General features: G+C 30.0%; 1 protein-coding gene across 13 annotated transcripts in view; it reads right to left on the bottom strand.

Moving 5' to 3' along the window:
* Nucleotides 1-17,959, bottom strand: part of Epha5 (EPH receptor A5) — a 333,364-nt gene that overhangs the window by 111,909 nt on the left and 203,496 nt on the right. The window contains exon 6 of one of the 13 annotated variants that reach the window (XM_040292353.2): nucleotides 1,384-3,363. The exons of the other annotated variants lie outside the window; for them this stretch is intronic. Within the exon in view, the coding sequence (XP_040148287.1) occupies nucleotides 3,167-3,363 (197 nt within the window). The 3' untranslated portion in view covers nucleotides 1,384-3,166. Of the gene's footprint in view, nucleotides 1-1,383; nucleotides 3,364-17,959 lie in introns of those variants that run through there. 13 annotated transcript variants of the gene reach the window in all.

A 17,959-nucleotide genomic window follows, 5' to 3' on the forward strand; every position in this document is an offset into this window, starting at 1 on the left:
CTTATCAGAGATTATAATCTGCAATAATGAAAAAAGGAGTGAGATTTAAGAACTCCAGTTGAGGAGGAGGAAAATAAAAGAAAGACTGAGGTGGTTTATGTTTAAAAATAGATATAACAACTTTAACTCATATTCAGATTATACAACTCTGTACACTAAACTAAAATATACTAAATGTTTACATATGTCAATTTACATAAAACTGAAAATAATCCTACGAAAAAGATGTCATCACCTTCATATTACAGATGGAAATATTGAGACAGAGAGAGACTACAACTAGTGCCAGGGAACTAGGGAATCTGGATTCAGAGTCCATGTGCTGCAACACTGATATTACTATACTATATCATAGGAGTTATGTCCTAGGAAAATTAGAAATGTAATAATATATTTTTATATGAAAAAACTACAAATCATTTTGTAAGGAAATTCAGATATTTTGCACTGTAGCATTGCTTAGATTATTTTATAACTTGGTTGATTATGCATGTTCTATTTCAGCCTAATTTCTTAGATAAAGGGTACATGATCTTCATTCAACTGAGACACCCCTAGCTCCCTACACCATGGGATACTAAACACCAAAATTATCATTCTTTAAATCTCTTAGTATTTCAAAAGATAATTTCTTTCAAGTGCTAGTTGAAAATTCCTTCCTAAATTTGAGTGAAATTACAAAATGGTGACTTTAAAAGCATTTGAGTTAATAAGAAAATACGAGTCAATTATTAATTTTAATTTGTTTTCTTATCAGCTTAAACTATTGATTCATGATGACTTTCAAAAACTACTCTGACTTCTTTTAATATTTTTTTATAAAATATGCTTTTATATTTAGTCTATTTTCTCTCACATTTGCATTCACCAAAAGAAAACTCAAAAGGTTAGGATTAATTACATTTAATTGATTCAGGTGAAATAAATGCTCTTGAAGTTTTTAAAGCACATACAATATGTCACTTAAATCAGGAGATGTTCTGATACTCTCTGGTGAATGTGAATGTCATTGTAAATATTTATTAATATGAGTATGTAAAGCAAAATAGAATTCTCTGCCTCCTAATAATTCTCCTCCTAATAATTCTTTGAGAAATTATTTGAAAGCAAACTGTAAATTTAAAAATAATTCAACCTGAATTTAATAAAAATTGATATATTCATTTTCAAACAAAATAAACATACTCTCTGGATCTTATTAATTAATTAAAAAGTTTATTCAGAAATATATGAATAATACACCAAGAAAGGAAAATTGCAATGAAAGAGATGATAGAGCAGAATGAGAGCTCTGGATAAATATTGAGTTTTAGATTATGTCTACACAATTTTTGTAAAAATTATATACAAAGAGTAAAATGATGAGAAAGTATAAATGTTAGCTTTATACAATTTGTTGTAGTTTTAATAGTTCTTCACAAAGAAAACAGAACACAAGAAGTAATTCTATATTCTTGGTAGAAGAGATAAAAAGCAATACATTATAAATGATAGGAACAAATCTCACAATTTTAATATGGGTCAATACTTGTCAATATACTGGCATATTGATTTTATGATAACATCAAGTTACCATATTATTTCTATCAAAGGACATTTTAACACCCTAAATTAAAAATTAATGGTATACAGTAATTGATTCAAGAAAATGAAATTGACTCATAAATATATAAAAGTACTCAATTTAGTAAAAAATAAAGAATTATCTGTCCCATTGAAAAAAATTAAAAATAACATAAAAATTCATACTTTATTAAGGGTTTAAGGAAACCAATATTCCCATATTCATTTGTAAGCCTACAATCCTATTGAAAAGTTTACTGTATATAATGTATTAGAAGATGGGGATCTTAGGGAGGTTATACAAGTTAGATGAGGTCATAAGGGTGGCATTATCATGATGGGATTAGTGTCCTTATTTTAAAAATAGAAAAGAGATTCCTTTTTCTCTCTCCATATGCATGAGCTAAGGATAGGTGAAGAGATTCCTTCACCAAGAATCTAGTCAAGTAGCATCTTCATTTTGGACTTGTCAATCGACAAAACTGTGAGAAAATAAATTTCTGTCATTTATGCTGCCATTCTAGAGTATTTTGTTGTGTCAGCCTGAGGTGACTAAGCTACTATCTGACTACAAAAATGTACTCATTACCTTTGTGCTTTACTGATTCCATAAATCTTTACGCACCTGTGTGTGTGTGTGTGTGTGTGTGTTGTGTGTTCATAGAAATTGGACATATGAATATTTAAGTATTCATATACAATAAACTGTTTTAACATAATCTGTAAAAATGTTACTATATATAGTGCTATTTTATTATATGTAATAAATATATTTGTTATATATTTGTTCTAAGATAGCAACAAGAAATGTAGGCAGTTTGTGTTGTCTGAACTGGTATAGAAAAGTCATCATGCCTTGCCATGCCCTGTGAGGTGAGAACTGAATGCAGAGAAGGGTAAGTGACTTGCTGGTACTCACACAGTCACTGCCTAAGACTCAGAATGACAACTGCCAAGTCTCAGATCTCTACTAAGTTCACCAGATCATGATCATTTACACAGTGAACTTCACAAGTTAGAAACCTTTTAAAGTCCCTCTTTGAACAAACTATATTCTCCAACAGTTCTTTTGAAAGAACAATGCTAGAAATCTCAAACATGTCAGAGACTTGTCTTTTAGAAGAGCAAATCTGAAATGTAAGGTTTAGTGGATGAGAAAGTCTGGCTGTAATATCCTGGGGTTTGCCCTAGTTATTTACCACTTGTCTAGACTGAGACATTGTACTTCAGAAATGTGTCTGCTTTTCATTACTTTTAAAAAGTGTAGCCACATATAAATCTGTGGAATCTGAACTACATAAACATGTCCAAGTTGCTCTAAAATACAGACAAATTTTATCTACACAAAATCCATAATTGTATTAGATAGGGTTCAATTAGAAAACCAGTAATCATACTAGATATTTCAACTAAAGGTATTTAATATAGGGAGTGATTTACATGGTGGTATAAATACTGAGTTACATACAAACGACATACCCACTATTAATAATTAAACAGGCAACTACCATTCATAGGTTAAAAAAAAAAAGAAAGACTTGATTGATATTGGAATAAAGAAGACTGCCTAAAGCCAGTACTTCAAGAGTCTGGAGGAAGGCTCCTAAAGACATGCAATGAGGCTGATTCTGGGAATGCCTAAAAAAAAGGAAGCCCGGAACTGTCTGATATTGGGTAGAAAAAGATAAGTACTCCAGCAAAATTGCCCATAACAGAAGCAAATAGGAAGAATTATTTTCCTTCTTCCCTCCATCTGTCCTCCACTCTCTTTATTGTAGCCTGTTGGCCTCTGACAGGAAGCTATAGAGTAAAACAGAAATATGTTTGCTGGATCTAGCATTAGTACAACAAAGCAAACTATATTAGGGTGAATTTCCACTTGCAAGGTTATATATTATGATAACCTATTTCCTTTCAAAAGAAATTTATATTTCCAGCCTTTTTGGTAAGTGTGTTGGGGAGGAAAAAAATACCCATGTACAGCTGCAGGGTTTCTGAAGCTTATTTGTGATGGAACAGTAAATATATATTAAGAAGAGTATGTTGGTTAGTACTTGAAAGACTTACATGGTTATCCTGCATACTTAAACTTATTTTTTCTAATGTTGCCACCAAGCAATGACATTATTTATTACAATGAAAAGAGTTTCTGCTTTAGAATAGTGCACACTTGAGGTTAAATTCTGGTTTTGCCATTAAGTAATTTCTATGAAATGACGAAAATATCTATCTTCAAATCATTACAGGGATTAAGAATATCATATTTATATAATCCAGCAATGCCCCATATAATACTGTAGATACCAGCACTTTCATTGATATAATCTTATTTGTCATAAAAACTCAGTAGAAAAGAGGAAATTAAAAGTCTATTTATTGAATGCTTAATATCACAACACACTAACAGAAGGATTTATATAGATGCTCTCTTTTATATACATATTTTCTTTAAATTAAATTTAGACAGGTGAACTTATTGGCACAACTCTGCACAGATAACATTACAAATTAGTGAGCTTTTGTTGTTGTTGAGTTTTTGTTTGTTTTACTGTTGTTTTAATAACAATCCTAAATTATGCCTATTTGGTTCTTACATGTATAGCTAAATAGTGCACACCCTATAGATTTACTTTCTCATTCCAGATCAGGAAGGCCTTTTCTTTGAAATTTCTGGAAACTCTAGTTAATATTTACCTTGTCTTTTGGTGATTCTGCTACATTATATTGCTACCTCAATACTGTTAATTTAAAAATAAAATAGTAATTCATGTATTTTGCTTAGTTGCTTTAAGAAATGTTTGTATATTTTTCTAAAACACTAAAATTCTTATGTTCTTAGTTCTTTTGGACTTTGAGGAATCACACAAATAGATGCTTTTCTCAGTTTTTGTTTTATTTATTTAAGTTAGTTTATTTCATTAAACTTATACAGAAAAGTAAGAAAACAAAATAGTAGCCATAGGTTTTAGAAGACTAAATACAGGAATTTTGTTTTATCATTTATTCTACAATACTAATAAATGAAATACTTCTTGTGAATTCTTTCCATTCTGACCACAGTTTTAATTTTCCTTGTCATGTCTGGGATGTATATTTTTGTGGAATTTCAAGAGGTCAATAACTATGGTCACTTTACCTCAATCTTCATTTTTAACATTCTGGAGTTCAGTGTTTTATGATTTAAATTGTGCTATATGTACATTTTAAATTTATGTACAAATTGTTGAAAACAGTTTAAATTTCCTCTTTTAATGCACTATGTGGCTACACAATTTAGAAATAAATAGGCAAAAATATTTATATTTTTACATACAAAATATTGTTTACTTGGTTTAATTACCAATGTGGAAGAGTACTGATTATCATGAATTTAAGAGTAATTTTAAAACAAATAATGAATAACACGAAGGCTTCAGATATAGCTACTTTACAAGAAAATTTAATTGATTATATTGCTGCCTGGATAGTAAGTTGCCAAGAGGATTTTGAATTCTAAAGGAAAGTCATCATCAAGAATGTAACTACATCTGAAACTGCTGCTTTGCAGAGCAAAACTTTTGTTATTCTATAGATAATTAGCAATAAAAAGCAAATATTAATATATGAGAAATAGTTTCATCATTTTTTATTACAAGCAGTTTTCATTTCACCACATTAAATAGACTATCCATGTACTCTAGCTTTAACTTGCAAGCTTAAAAAAACTTAATAGCCGTCTAAAATTTTAGCATTTGTTCCTATGAATTAGTAGGCCATGCATTTATTCAATGACCTTCTTCTTGAAAGATTATACTTATTGTACCCATTATTCAAACCAACAAAAGAATTAATGTTCTTGTGCAAAAATATTATTGCTGTTGAAATAGCTGTGCTTCAATCAACTACTTCAAATTTACTAATAATACAGCCTTAGGATTGAGGCTGACAATTTTCTCCTTTATCTTCTATAGTAGTTCAAGGTATATAAATACTACCAATTAAGGATACCATAGTCTTTGGTGTCTATAATTACTACCAAATACTGAATTCATTCTGAAATTTTAACATTCAAAATATACTACCTCCTTTGCCAGCATTTCTCTCTAGGTCAATACTGTCTCTCTTGGATCCTGTAATTAAGTCCTATAGTATCCTATTTCCAACTTGGTTGCATAACTATTAGCTACATAACTGTCAAAGTAATCTCTGTAAAACAAAATGTAGATGATATAAACCCCCTGCTGATACACTCATGATATTTTGAATAAAATAACAAACATTTGCACATGGCTTCAAGGTCTTCAGTGAATATAGATGTTTGCTAAAGTAATTTTATCAACTGTCTCTTTTTGAATATATTACTATGCTTTGTTTTCTTAGCATGATTAACTGTATACCATCTACTAGTATAAGGTCAAAAATGTCTATTTGGGATAGAATGTTATTGTAATCAATCAGAAAACCCAACTGTTCATTTGTTCAATCATTCATTTACTTATTTATTAAATATGTTTTTCCTGTTTTACCAGGAACATTGATTAGAACTACAAAATACAGGTTAAATGAGAAGAACACAATCACGTATGTCATAGAATTTAACTTCTATATGAGGGAGCAATACAGGTAAGTAAAAGAGGTTGGTAACAATACGGCTCTGTGGGAGGAGAGTATAGTAGAAAACAGACGTCCCTTGAGAATACCCGAATGCCTCTTCTGGACTTCGAGAATCAAGTAAGTTTTAACTAAGTCAATGATTTGTAAGTCAAGAAAATAAAAGCCTTAAAACATCCACTTAAAAATGTAAAGAAACATTTATGGGCAGAAATAACATTTGTGTGTGTGTGTGTGTGTGTGTGTGTGTGTGTGTTTAAAAAGCTAACATATACTATTTGAGGTACATAACAATATTTTGGTATGGCTAGAATACGGATTATAAAGTTGGAGACTGATACACAAGGTTAATGAGGTAGGGAAGGGTCAATGATATCCATCCAGTAAACTATATTAAAGAGTTTGAAATTATTCTAAGAACAAGTGGGTATACTTAATAGTTGGAATTAAGGAGTAACATAAACAAATCTTCATTTTTCAAAAGCTTATGTTGCTTATTTTAGAAACAGTGCTGGGGATTTTAAATGAACCAGTTAGGATATGACAACAGTTTACATGAAACTATTTGCTGTTGTGTAGAGAACACTACATTCACTAAAATGTCCCAATATTTCTGCAGCCTAATGCTACTGCATTCAACATACTGCAAACACCATTATAATTTATGTCAAACAAAATTAAGGCTCCTTTATTACTCAGTTGATGTTCTAAATGCCTCTGAAGCTTAGACTTGAGAGTGATAAAATTTCATTGATTTCGCTTTAAGTTGGAATTGAAACTACCAGAAGACCTCTGAATCTTACTGAGTATTATTTTTGCTTAGAACAATGACACAAAGTGATATTTTTGAAAAGATAAACAAAACTGACAAAGCCTTATCTACACCAAATACAGAGAAGACCCAAATAGAATTAAAGACAAAAAGGCAGATATCACCACTGACACTCTTAATACAAAAGATCATTAGAGATTATTACAAATAGCTATATAACACCAATTCTTAACAATCTAATAGAAGTAAGCAATTCCTAGACACATATACTTCTCTAAGTTTGAATCACGAAGAAAGAGAAAAGCTTAATGGATCCATACAAATAATAAAAGTGCATAAGTAGTAAAACTCTCCCATAGAAGAAAGGTTCAGGACCAGATGACTTCTGATTTCTACTAAATATTTAAGAAGTAAAAAATAATTTCAATTATTTAAAAATTATTCCAAAATATTGAACAGCATAGAATTCTTTCAAGCACATTCCATAAGGTCAGCATTACCTTTATACCAAAACCAAACAAGTACAAGAAAAGTATAGGCCAACATCCTTGAAGAACAGAGATACAAGAGTCCTCATCAAAATAAGAGCAAACTGAATCCATCAACACTCTAAAAAGCTGATTCACAGTGACAACTTGGATTTTTCTCAAAAATGCAAACATACACAAGGCAATATATTTCATACATCACATCAATAAAATAAAAAACAAAAGCCACATGATCATCTCAATAGATGCACAAAGGTCACTTGATAAAATCCAACATCCCTCACAATAAAATGCTGAACAATTAGATAAAAGAAGAATATATCTAACATAATACAAGTCACATATAATAAAACAACAAGCACATTTGTGTAAAATGGAAAAACCTGAAGGCTTCCTTTTTTAGATCTGAAAAAGATAAGGATACTGACTTTGGTCACTTTCACTTAACATATTATTGGAAGTTCTAGCCAGAGTAATAATGCAAGAAAAATAAATAAAAGATAAAAAATTTGGAAAATAAGATGTTAAATTATCCCAATTTGTTAGTGTCATGATCTTACATCGATAAAATTCCAAAGATTCTTTTAAAAAAATGTTAGAACTAATAAACGAATATACCAAAGTTGCAAGAACAAAATTAATATACAAAAATCAGCAGTGCTGAGATATGCCAAATGTGAATTATCTGAAATAGCAATCAGGAAAGTAATTTCATTTACAATAGTTGCAAATAAATAAATATATAAAATAACTAGGAATAAAACTAACTAAAGAGCTGAAAGACTGCTATAATGCAAATTGTAAGTCATTGATGAAGAAATTAAAGGTGATACAAAAAGAAAATGGAAAAAAAAACTTGAGTTCATGGATTGTAAGAAGCAATATTATTAAAATATCTATACTACCCAAAGGTATTCACAGGTTTAATTCAATCACTAACCCTTAGAGATAAATAAAAACTAAGAAATAAATGACATCCAAATTGGAAAAGAAGTCAAATTATCTGTTAGAACTAATAAATGAATTTACCCCTACCCTTAGGAATAAACCATAAATAAATATTATACACTCATTATAATTAATTCCTTGCCAACACAGAAAATGTTGATTTCTTTGCATCAGATAACCCTATTCATTTATAAAAAGCAAATTATTATTTTTAGACAAAAAGTGAACTAAAAATAATTGAGAATTTCTGGTATTTGTTAAATATTTTTTTCATGATAAAGAAAAGACCAAAAAAAAGGTATAGAAGATAGAACTGAAGAAACTACCATAAAATAAGAAAGAAATATACAATGAGATAAAATAAAATTTATTTAATAAAGTTTCCAAAACAAGAGAGTGGAAGAACCAGAAAAGGATAAGATAGTGTCCATTTCAAAAATAAGTGAAAATGATATACCTTCATATTCAAGAAACATAATGTGTTTCAAGGACTATAAATAAAAAATAATTCAATTATTCACTTCCATATAAAACATAAAACAATGGGGCTGGAGCTGTGGCTCAGCAGTAGTGCACTTGCCTGGCATGTGTGAGGCACTGGGTTCAATTCTCAGCACCACATATAAATAAGGGTCTATCAACAACTACAAAATAAAACTAAAAAAAAAAAAAAGAAACACACAAAAGGAGAAAATTTTAAGAAATTCAAGAAAAGAAAGTAAGACAATCTACAAATAAACCACAATTCATAAGCTGATCTAGAGGAAAACCAAAAATACATTACTAAGGATGAAAAAGCCTTTATTGTCAATCTATGTCCAAAGAAAAGAACAGCCATAACCCCTTCACCAGAGAAATAAAAAACAAAGAGCTACAAAATCGGCAACATATAATAGTTATATAATATGACATATAATAGTTACTACATTATAGTTATTATAAATAAGTAAACAATAAAGAACCCAGAAAATGAGCCCAGTATATATGAATGTGCTATGCATTACAGAGGTTATCATTATATTTCATAAGGTAATGATTTTAACATATGTTATAGAGAAAACAACTCATTTATGTTAACATGACCCCTAAATCATATCAAAATAAATTAGGTATAAATTGAAGATTTTTATGTGAAAATCAAAATACAAATTTTAGTTCAGAATAAAAGAATATTTTTAGCATTCTGAAAGGAAAGATTTTTTAAAAAATGACACCATACAAAAACCATAGAGAATATCATGGGAATTTTGAACATGTTAAAATGAAAAATAATGTTTAATTTTTTTAAACCAGACATTAATAAAAATCTTGCATTGTTTAAAAATACAAGTTATTGTACAGTGGATATAAATAAAGAAGAAATTGTTTTCATATAAAACATTGTTTAAAAATTATTAGATGATTTATAGAATAAATTAAAATGCACAAAATTACATCTAAATTTTTAAAATTCTTTTGAAGAGTCAGGAAAATGGAAATGCAAACAAAATGGTATACATTTTACATTTAACACCCCAAATTTGAAAATATGATGCAACCAAATATCAATAAGTTTCAGAATAAACTCTTGTTCACATTTTGAGAGTATACATTTGTAGACTTTGGTAGAAAATTTGAAAATTGCTGTCAGAGAAGATATTTATTTCTATATGTCTCACCTAACAAAACTCCAGACATTTGCAAAAGGAATTATATAGAAAGATTGTTTGCAACAGAAAAAAGTTCTGACAATATTAAGTTATTGAGTTGAAGAATAATACAGCAATTATAATGTGGATAAATTAGGTCTGGGGGAACTGTATCCCCTCAGAAGAGTTCAGAGTTCTAATCCTCAATTCTCATGAATGTGACCTCACTTAGAAATAAGGTTTTTGCAGAAAAATATAAGAGTTTATAGTGTGAGAAATAATCTGATAAAACTCTTTCTATTAAAAAAATAAAAGTAGATACAAAGATAATCAAGTAGGGAGAAATACCTGTAAAGATTGGGGATATACTGCCACAAGACAAAGAATTAGAGGAAGTTAGGAGAGAAGAGTCGGGGGGAGCATGGCCCTCTTAATATCTTCATTTTGGATTTCTTGCTTTCAGAACTGTAAGACAATCAATTACTGCTGTTTACGCCACTTAATTTGTAATACTTTTTTAAGGCAGCTCTAATAAGCTAACCCACATGTTAACATATATAAGTCTTAAAAACAACAACAAAATAAGATGCAATAGAGTCATGTTATATCAAATTTTTATTTACTTTAAAAAAAATTTTATTAATGCCTACATCTGTAGTCAAACTACAAAAACACACAGGCTAACACTCACATGAAGATGATGGAATCTTTTGAGGAGAGTGTGAGGGAGATTGAATTGGGGGCCTAATTCAACTGCAGAAATGTCAATGTCTTTCCAAAAGAGTAGGCAAATTTAAGCTGAGAGGAAATGCTTCCATTTCAGACTATCGTAAGTCTACTATATCATTAAATTGCCTTTTTGAATCATTTCACCATTAAAAATATTTTAATGGATAGTAAAACTTAGAGAACTTGTGTTATTTCCCATTTTAATATTTAATGGGCCACAATCCATAAGTCAGTTTTGCACATGCCAAACCACTCATGACCATTATGTGATGAAATCAATACCAGTTCAAGGTAAAATCCTGTAGTCACTTGCTTCACTTGAATTTTCTAAAGAGAATGCCAATGAATATATGCTCAGGTAAAATTATTTATAAACATATTTTCCCCTCTGAATATTATTCATGCCAAATCATTACACTTAGAGATAATTACAATTTTGAACTAAAAATGAAAGTGACATTTTAGCAAATTAGTCCATTTTTCTTGACAGAATGAAGTCGCCTACATGTTGATTTTTCCCGTTTAATTTTTCAAATGATTAATTTATTCACATTCTAATTTTAGAACAAAATATAATACTCCTAAAGAAGCTCAAAATAATTGGGGCAACTAATTCATCAATACAAATCCTAAATTGGTTTTTCCTTTGCTGTCTTCTGTCTTAAAATTGTACCATGAGCGGTCTGTTCCCTTATTCAGTACAACTTTGTACAATCTCTGAAGGGTATTCATGCATGAGAGTAAATGTCTTTCCCTTTTTGATTAATGCCTGAGCAGGAACAGAGAAACCTTATTCTTCACCACAGACCCTCTAATGGTACTTCAAAGATTTACAAAGAACCCTGGAGGCTGTTCAGAAATGCCTATTGTTACATGACAAATCCTGGCTAACAGAACAGGTAACTTTCATGACTCCTGTAGGAGAAATGGCTACTTTCTGAGATATTTTGCATCACATACATTGACTGCCCAAAAGTCAATAATAAATTTTATTTTTTAAGTAAGAAAATAAATAAACAAGATAAAAGGAAAGCCATATTGAGTCCAACAATATTTTTCAATGTATCTTCAAATCATCAAAATTTTTTTTTCTAGAAATCTTAAATATATTTGTGAAAATTCTAGCATATTATAAGTACATTTTACACCCCCAAATATATTCCCAATAGGTACATTCCTTTTTCTTAGCCATATAGCAGGTTCTAGATATACAGATTTAAAATTATTTAAAATTTTGATGAAGAAACATGGTTATGGTATCTAAATATGACATCCTCAGGATAGGATTACACTTTTTTACAACTTAATTTATGAGTAAGAAACAAACAAACAAAGTAAGAATTGAATGTATTCCTGGGTATGGGCAAAACTACTTTATCAAAATTATTAAAATTGTGCTAATTTTTCATAATTACAACCAGGAGTCATTAACACTATTTTTAAAAATATATAATAGCAGAGATGTGACAAGATTCCTGGAATAACCCAAGTAAAAATAACATAGTGCTTAAGTATTCATATACATATAAATAAGCTATGTCAGGTGCTTATGAATGATTATGTGTGTAGCCAATTAAGAAAAAGGATGAGTGGAACCAAAACTGGGAGGAGTCTGTGCAAACTTCTACAGAAATCAGACACCTGCTCTTCAGGCAATAGCCTGAGGATCCCTTCTTGTTCTAATTTAACTATTATCACTTCTTCCTTTAAATTTTCAACAAATCAAATGATTTAGTTAAAAGTGAAGATTTATGCTTCATCTCTTCAAAATTACTTTATAAATGACAGCATAGTTTGAAAAGGAGGGAAATTCAAAATGAGCAAAATATTATACAATAATTAAGAGAATGAACTGTTGAGGAAAAAAAATCAATCCCATTGATGTTCATGTACTTTCAGCCTTCATTCAAGATGCTTTGATTGTGCTCCTATATTTTACAGGTAAGATATTTTTAACCAGTTCAATGATTGCTACTTAATGTAACAAGAGTTAAACTTTAGAGCCAATTTTTGTTACAATTTTTAAATGAATAGAGATTGATATATATTTTTCCTCATGGGACATTAACTTTCATAATAAAAATAGGTTAATGACCACCATTTGACCCAGCTATGCCACTCCTTGGTTTATATACAAAGGGCTTAAAATCAGCATACTTTAGTGAAGCAGCCACATAAATGTTTATAGGAGCTCAATTCACAATAGCTGGACTATGGAACCAACCTAGGTGTCCTTCAATAGATGAATGGATAAAGAAAATGTGGTATATATACTCAATGGAATATTACTCAGCTTTAAAAAACGGTGACATTATGGCATTTGCCAGTAAATGGTTGGAGTTGGAGAATATCATGCTAAGCAAAATAAGACAATCCCACAAAACCAAAGGCTGAATGTTTTCTCTAATATGCAGATGTTAATACACAATAAGGTAGTGGGAAGAATAACATTACCTTAGATTAAGTAAAGAGAAGTGATGGGAGGGAAGGAGAGGGAATGTGGGGATAGGAGAGATAGTAGAATGAAACAGACATTATTACTGTATTATATATGTGACTGCATAACTAATATGATTCTGCAACATGTATATTCAGAAAAATGTGAAATTATATCTTAACTATGTATGATATATCAAAGTGCATGTCATGTCTAATTAAAACAAATTAAAAATTAAAAAGTAGATTAATGTCTATTATTAAGTGTGAAGTTAGGTTTTATAATTTTTTGTTTTAAATTATTAAGTATGTACATGTACTTATTCTATAGTGTTCTTCATCAAGTTAGACACATATGCTCTGTCAAAGGGCAGGAAAGGAGTTGCTGTTTTAAATAAACTTGTGATAGGTAGTGATTATTATTTTAAACAGAATATATTAACTAGCTCCATTAAAATACAAAATAAAACAACATTAATAAGATTTCCAAGGCTCTTGTAATTCTATAAAGTGAAAATCAGGAATGTCTATACACTAACTAAAAATCAAGTTCCTTTTTCCTTCAATAAAGCAAGAAATTGAAATGAGTAATATTGGTCTTTAAACTTGCACAAAAATTAGTGTGTTCAAGAGAGTCACAACTAAAAATATTTGGGCAGTTTATTAATTCCATATTCTAATTAGCACCTGTATATTTCAGGTACAATGACTGATACATTTTTAAAGAAGAAAAATGTTCCCTTCAAAAAATAAGGAAGTTGTGCTGACCTGATCAGCATTATTTTTCATTCCTAGGTTTTTCATTTTCACTAAGTTAAAGTTTCTAAGAAATTCTTCCTCCAATCTTTGTTATACAAACAATGGTTTGAGGACATCAGAAAAGTTTAAAATTTAAAAGCTGAAAGTTTGTGATAATAAATGAACATGAACCTTTCTCCTTATAATGAATAAAATAAATGTTTACCTTTGAAATTCCTTTGTTTTCCATGAAATTATTATAAGTTAAATGCAACATTGTTGCAGTATTGTTTTCCATGGATAATCATTTTTTGGGAATTGATAAAATAAGATATTTTTCTCTCTATTTTTACTAAGTCAAAATAATAATAACAAATAACAAAAATTATGCTCATTAGAATATTAAAGAAAGGTAATATATTCTTAACTTGCTTACATGTAGATATTAAATGTTTATATATAGATATAAAATCCACAGAAATCACTAAATATCCCGTGATATGATGAGATGTTTCTAAACTTACTTATAATTTCTCACATGCCTTTCTCTCCAAAATATGTGAAGATGAATTAATGTTAAGATTTTAGGGCTGGTGTTATTGCTCTGAGATAGAACACTTTTCTAACATGCATGAGTTGCTAATTATTTCACATTTGTTGGGCATTCCTCAGTTATGAAATATTTCAAGAATTTTTAAAATTTCATGTATTTGTTTCAGAAGAAATAGCAGCAAGAAAGGGGGAGAAAGTTGTTGTTATACTAGTATAAAAGAGATTAAAAAACTAATGATGACCCAAAGGGAAAATACTGTATGTTTCTAGGTGAAATAATTGGGCACTATACTTTAAGAAAATTCTGAAGCATAAAGAGCAAATCCTGGTTCCTCTGAAAAGTGTCTTATGCAGAATTCAACTGGCCCTCAGAAAATTTGGAAAAAAGTAATTATTCTAATGAAAAATGCAAGAAACAGATTAGGACTTCCATTATGTAAAGGCCAAGAATGGGGAAAGCAATGTAAGGTAACTTTGATCCGGCACCACAGATATTTTCTCAGTTTCAACAGCCTTTAGAACGATCACATGATTAAAGTGAGTTTATCAGGAATGTAAGTGTTCAAAATTGCTTGATGAATTAAAAATATCAAATTGAATTAAAAATATCAAAATTCAGATTACTTTGGTCAGTATATCCTTGGAGTTTATCCAGGGAAGAGCCAGCCAGTCTCAAGATATGTTAAAATGGATGTAACCTGCATGTTTTGGGAAATGATGCCCACTATAATAATAATAGAAAATAATAATAGAAAAAAACAAAACAGTGAAAATTTGGTTTTAAAACCTTAAAATTTGGTTTTAAAACCTTAAATACAGACTACAAGTACTTTATGGCAGAATTTTATAATTCAAAATTGCAAGCTTTAAACATATTTATTCAGCCTGAAGACTGAAAATTTTTCAGAAATTTTTAACTCCAGTGATTTCTATAGGAGACCTCTTTATTATCTCACATCTGACCTAGAAACACTTCTTTTCTTTCAAACAAACTTGCATTTTGTTAGAATTAAAGTCTTTTCTTCTTGTCAGTGAAACACCACCTAAATTTCAGTTCATTAATTAATTTACTAGTGTTCACACAAGCAAACAGCTGCATGCCATTCCTCCCAATTCCGATTTCTTACTAGTTTTTTTCTCTCTAGATCTTGAGAATACTTATCATAAATATTGACAATCCCTGAGTGCCTACTAGAGGTAACTTGTCATAAGAACAGGAATCTGCTTATAACTTAAGAAGAAAAAAGTAGATTTATATCATCACTGTGAGAAAGCCATGTTCATTACATTAAGAATAAAAGCATGATGCATCCAAGAAAAACACAATCTTCTAAATCTCATTTCCATCTGAATGTAAATACAAATGCCTTCAACATATATAGGATAGGTTTTCAATATTCTGAGTAGCTTTGAGGTTACTACAAATATTATACTCATTACAAGAACCAAAAGCTGAGCCCCAAATTCATTTCTCACACATGATCTATTAGGTTCACATCTTTAATTTTACTAACTAAATTGGCAAAGATTTTTTCCCTCCTTTTCAAGTGAAGATCAGATTTCAGAGCCATTCATAAGGTCATTACTTTCCTCACTTAACTGGATAGCAGAGGCTGCCAAAAGAAAGGTTGGGGGTTGGGGGAGGGAGAAATTTGTTAAAAGGAGAACCATGAATCAGGATGAATAACAAATATGCAAATTTGCTTGAAAATAGAGGCATCAGAATGAATGCCTTAACAATGATCTGCTGGTCTGGCAGGGAAAGAATGGAGACCTCTAAGAAGACAGCAAAAGAAATTCTATACCAGAGGAGATCTTTACTGACTTGTCCTTCTCTGCAGTTTCACAGCATCACTTTCTGTGGTTCTATTTCTGAACATTTCTTTACTCTGTTCTTCAATTTGCTTTTATTTCAAGAGAGGGGAAAAAAAGGAAATAGCATAAAAATACCATATATTTCTCAGTGTGATATGGAGGCTGCTCTATTTTCTCTAGTTTTCAAAAGACCAATAAAAAAGGAAAACTGCACACTTTGTTTTGGAATCATTGATGGAATATTAATGCTGATTAGTGTATTACAACAAGATCTTCATATTTTAACTAATCTCATATGCTGTGTAATTTATGATAGGAGAGATTGAAGGAAGCCAATTAATGGATCCTGGAAATGTTTGATTAAAATTCTAATCAAGATAAAAGGTGCATAAAAACATAGTTATTTTAGACAAATATTATTCCATCAGCTATGAGAGGAAAAAATCATACAAAATAATCACACACATACACACACTGTTATTAGGTGATTTGTAATATGTCACCTGTCCTCTTTGCAAAAGATGATTAGTAATACACATGCCAAGTAATACACGATGCCAAGTAATGGAAGAAAATTGATAGACAAAAAACCATTACTATTTTCCCTTTAATATGATTAAACTGCTCAGTAACTGAAAATTCATAACCCTATGAATCCATTTGCTATCTCACTTCAGCAACAAATATCATATAGATTATAAATATTACTGTTTTGTTATGGTATAATGTAAATTGGTAAAACCAAAAAAAAGCACAGAAAGAAAATTATAACCAAAGAACCAAATTCCAAAATGTTGTACTTAGAGGTAGAAAAAATAGGCATTTTAACAAACTACATGTGCTTTCATTTGTGAACAAAAGTAAATATACCATGAACAGAGAAAGGGGAACTTTGGGCTTCACATGGAATCTCAAACTGTTTTGGTTAGTGGAATGGGGTCCAGCAGAGTACTGACTATATTGTGAACTGCATCTTCTGCTTAGATACTGTGTGATTTAGGCAGGTTACCTAAACTCAATGACCTTACCTGTCAAATGATGGAACACTATGTCAATATCACAGGGTCATTATAAAAACAGAATCATTTAATTGATAAAAAATAGTATAGTAAGCACTGTACAAGATTTTTATTAAATAAATAATTCCCTTTACTCTATTTCACTATGGAAACATAGTTCTCTGACTTGAGAAGATATTCTTTTTTTGTGAATCAATTATTTGCTAAGAATCATTTTAAAATGTTTATGTAGGCTGATGATTCAAGAACTCAAGATTAGAAATCAATGACATTTTCCTCCCTTTTACATGAATTATTGTTTTGCCAATGAAGAGTTCCATAGCCTAACATAGTGGTTTTCTAATTATAGCTCAGCATCTACTAATCAAATAAAACAGGTAAAATTGTTTTAAATGTACATATTTTAATTTACACTATATCTTCTATATTAGGTATTGCTAAACACCAATATAAAATAAATCTAGGAGACTGAAATTTGTTTATTTTTTTAAAGGAGAGAGAGAAAAAGACAGAGAGAGAGAGAGAGAGAGAGAGAGAGAGAGAGAGAGAGAGAGAGAGAGAGGCCTTTATTTATTTTTGTGGTGCTGAGAATCAAACCCGGGTCAAGCCCATGCTAAGCAAGCATTCTACCACTGAGCCACAATCCCAGCCCTGAAATTTATTGTTAAAGCTATGCTCCAG

The sequence above is a fragment of the Ictidomys tridecemlineatus genome, chromosome 9 (genome assembly GCF_052094955.1).
Source record: "Ictidomys tridecemlineatus isolate mIctTri1 chromosome 9, mIctTri1.hap1, whole genome shotgun sequence".
Taxonomy (NCBI): Eukaryota; Metazoa; Chordata; class Mammalia; order Rodentia; family Sciuridae; genus Ictidomys; species Ictidomys tridecemlineatus.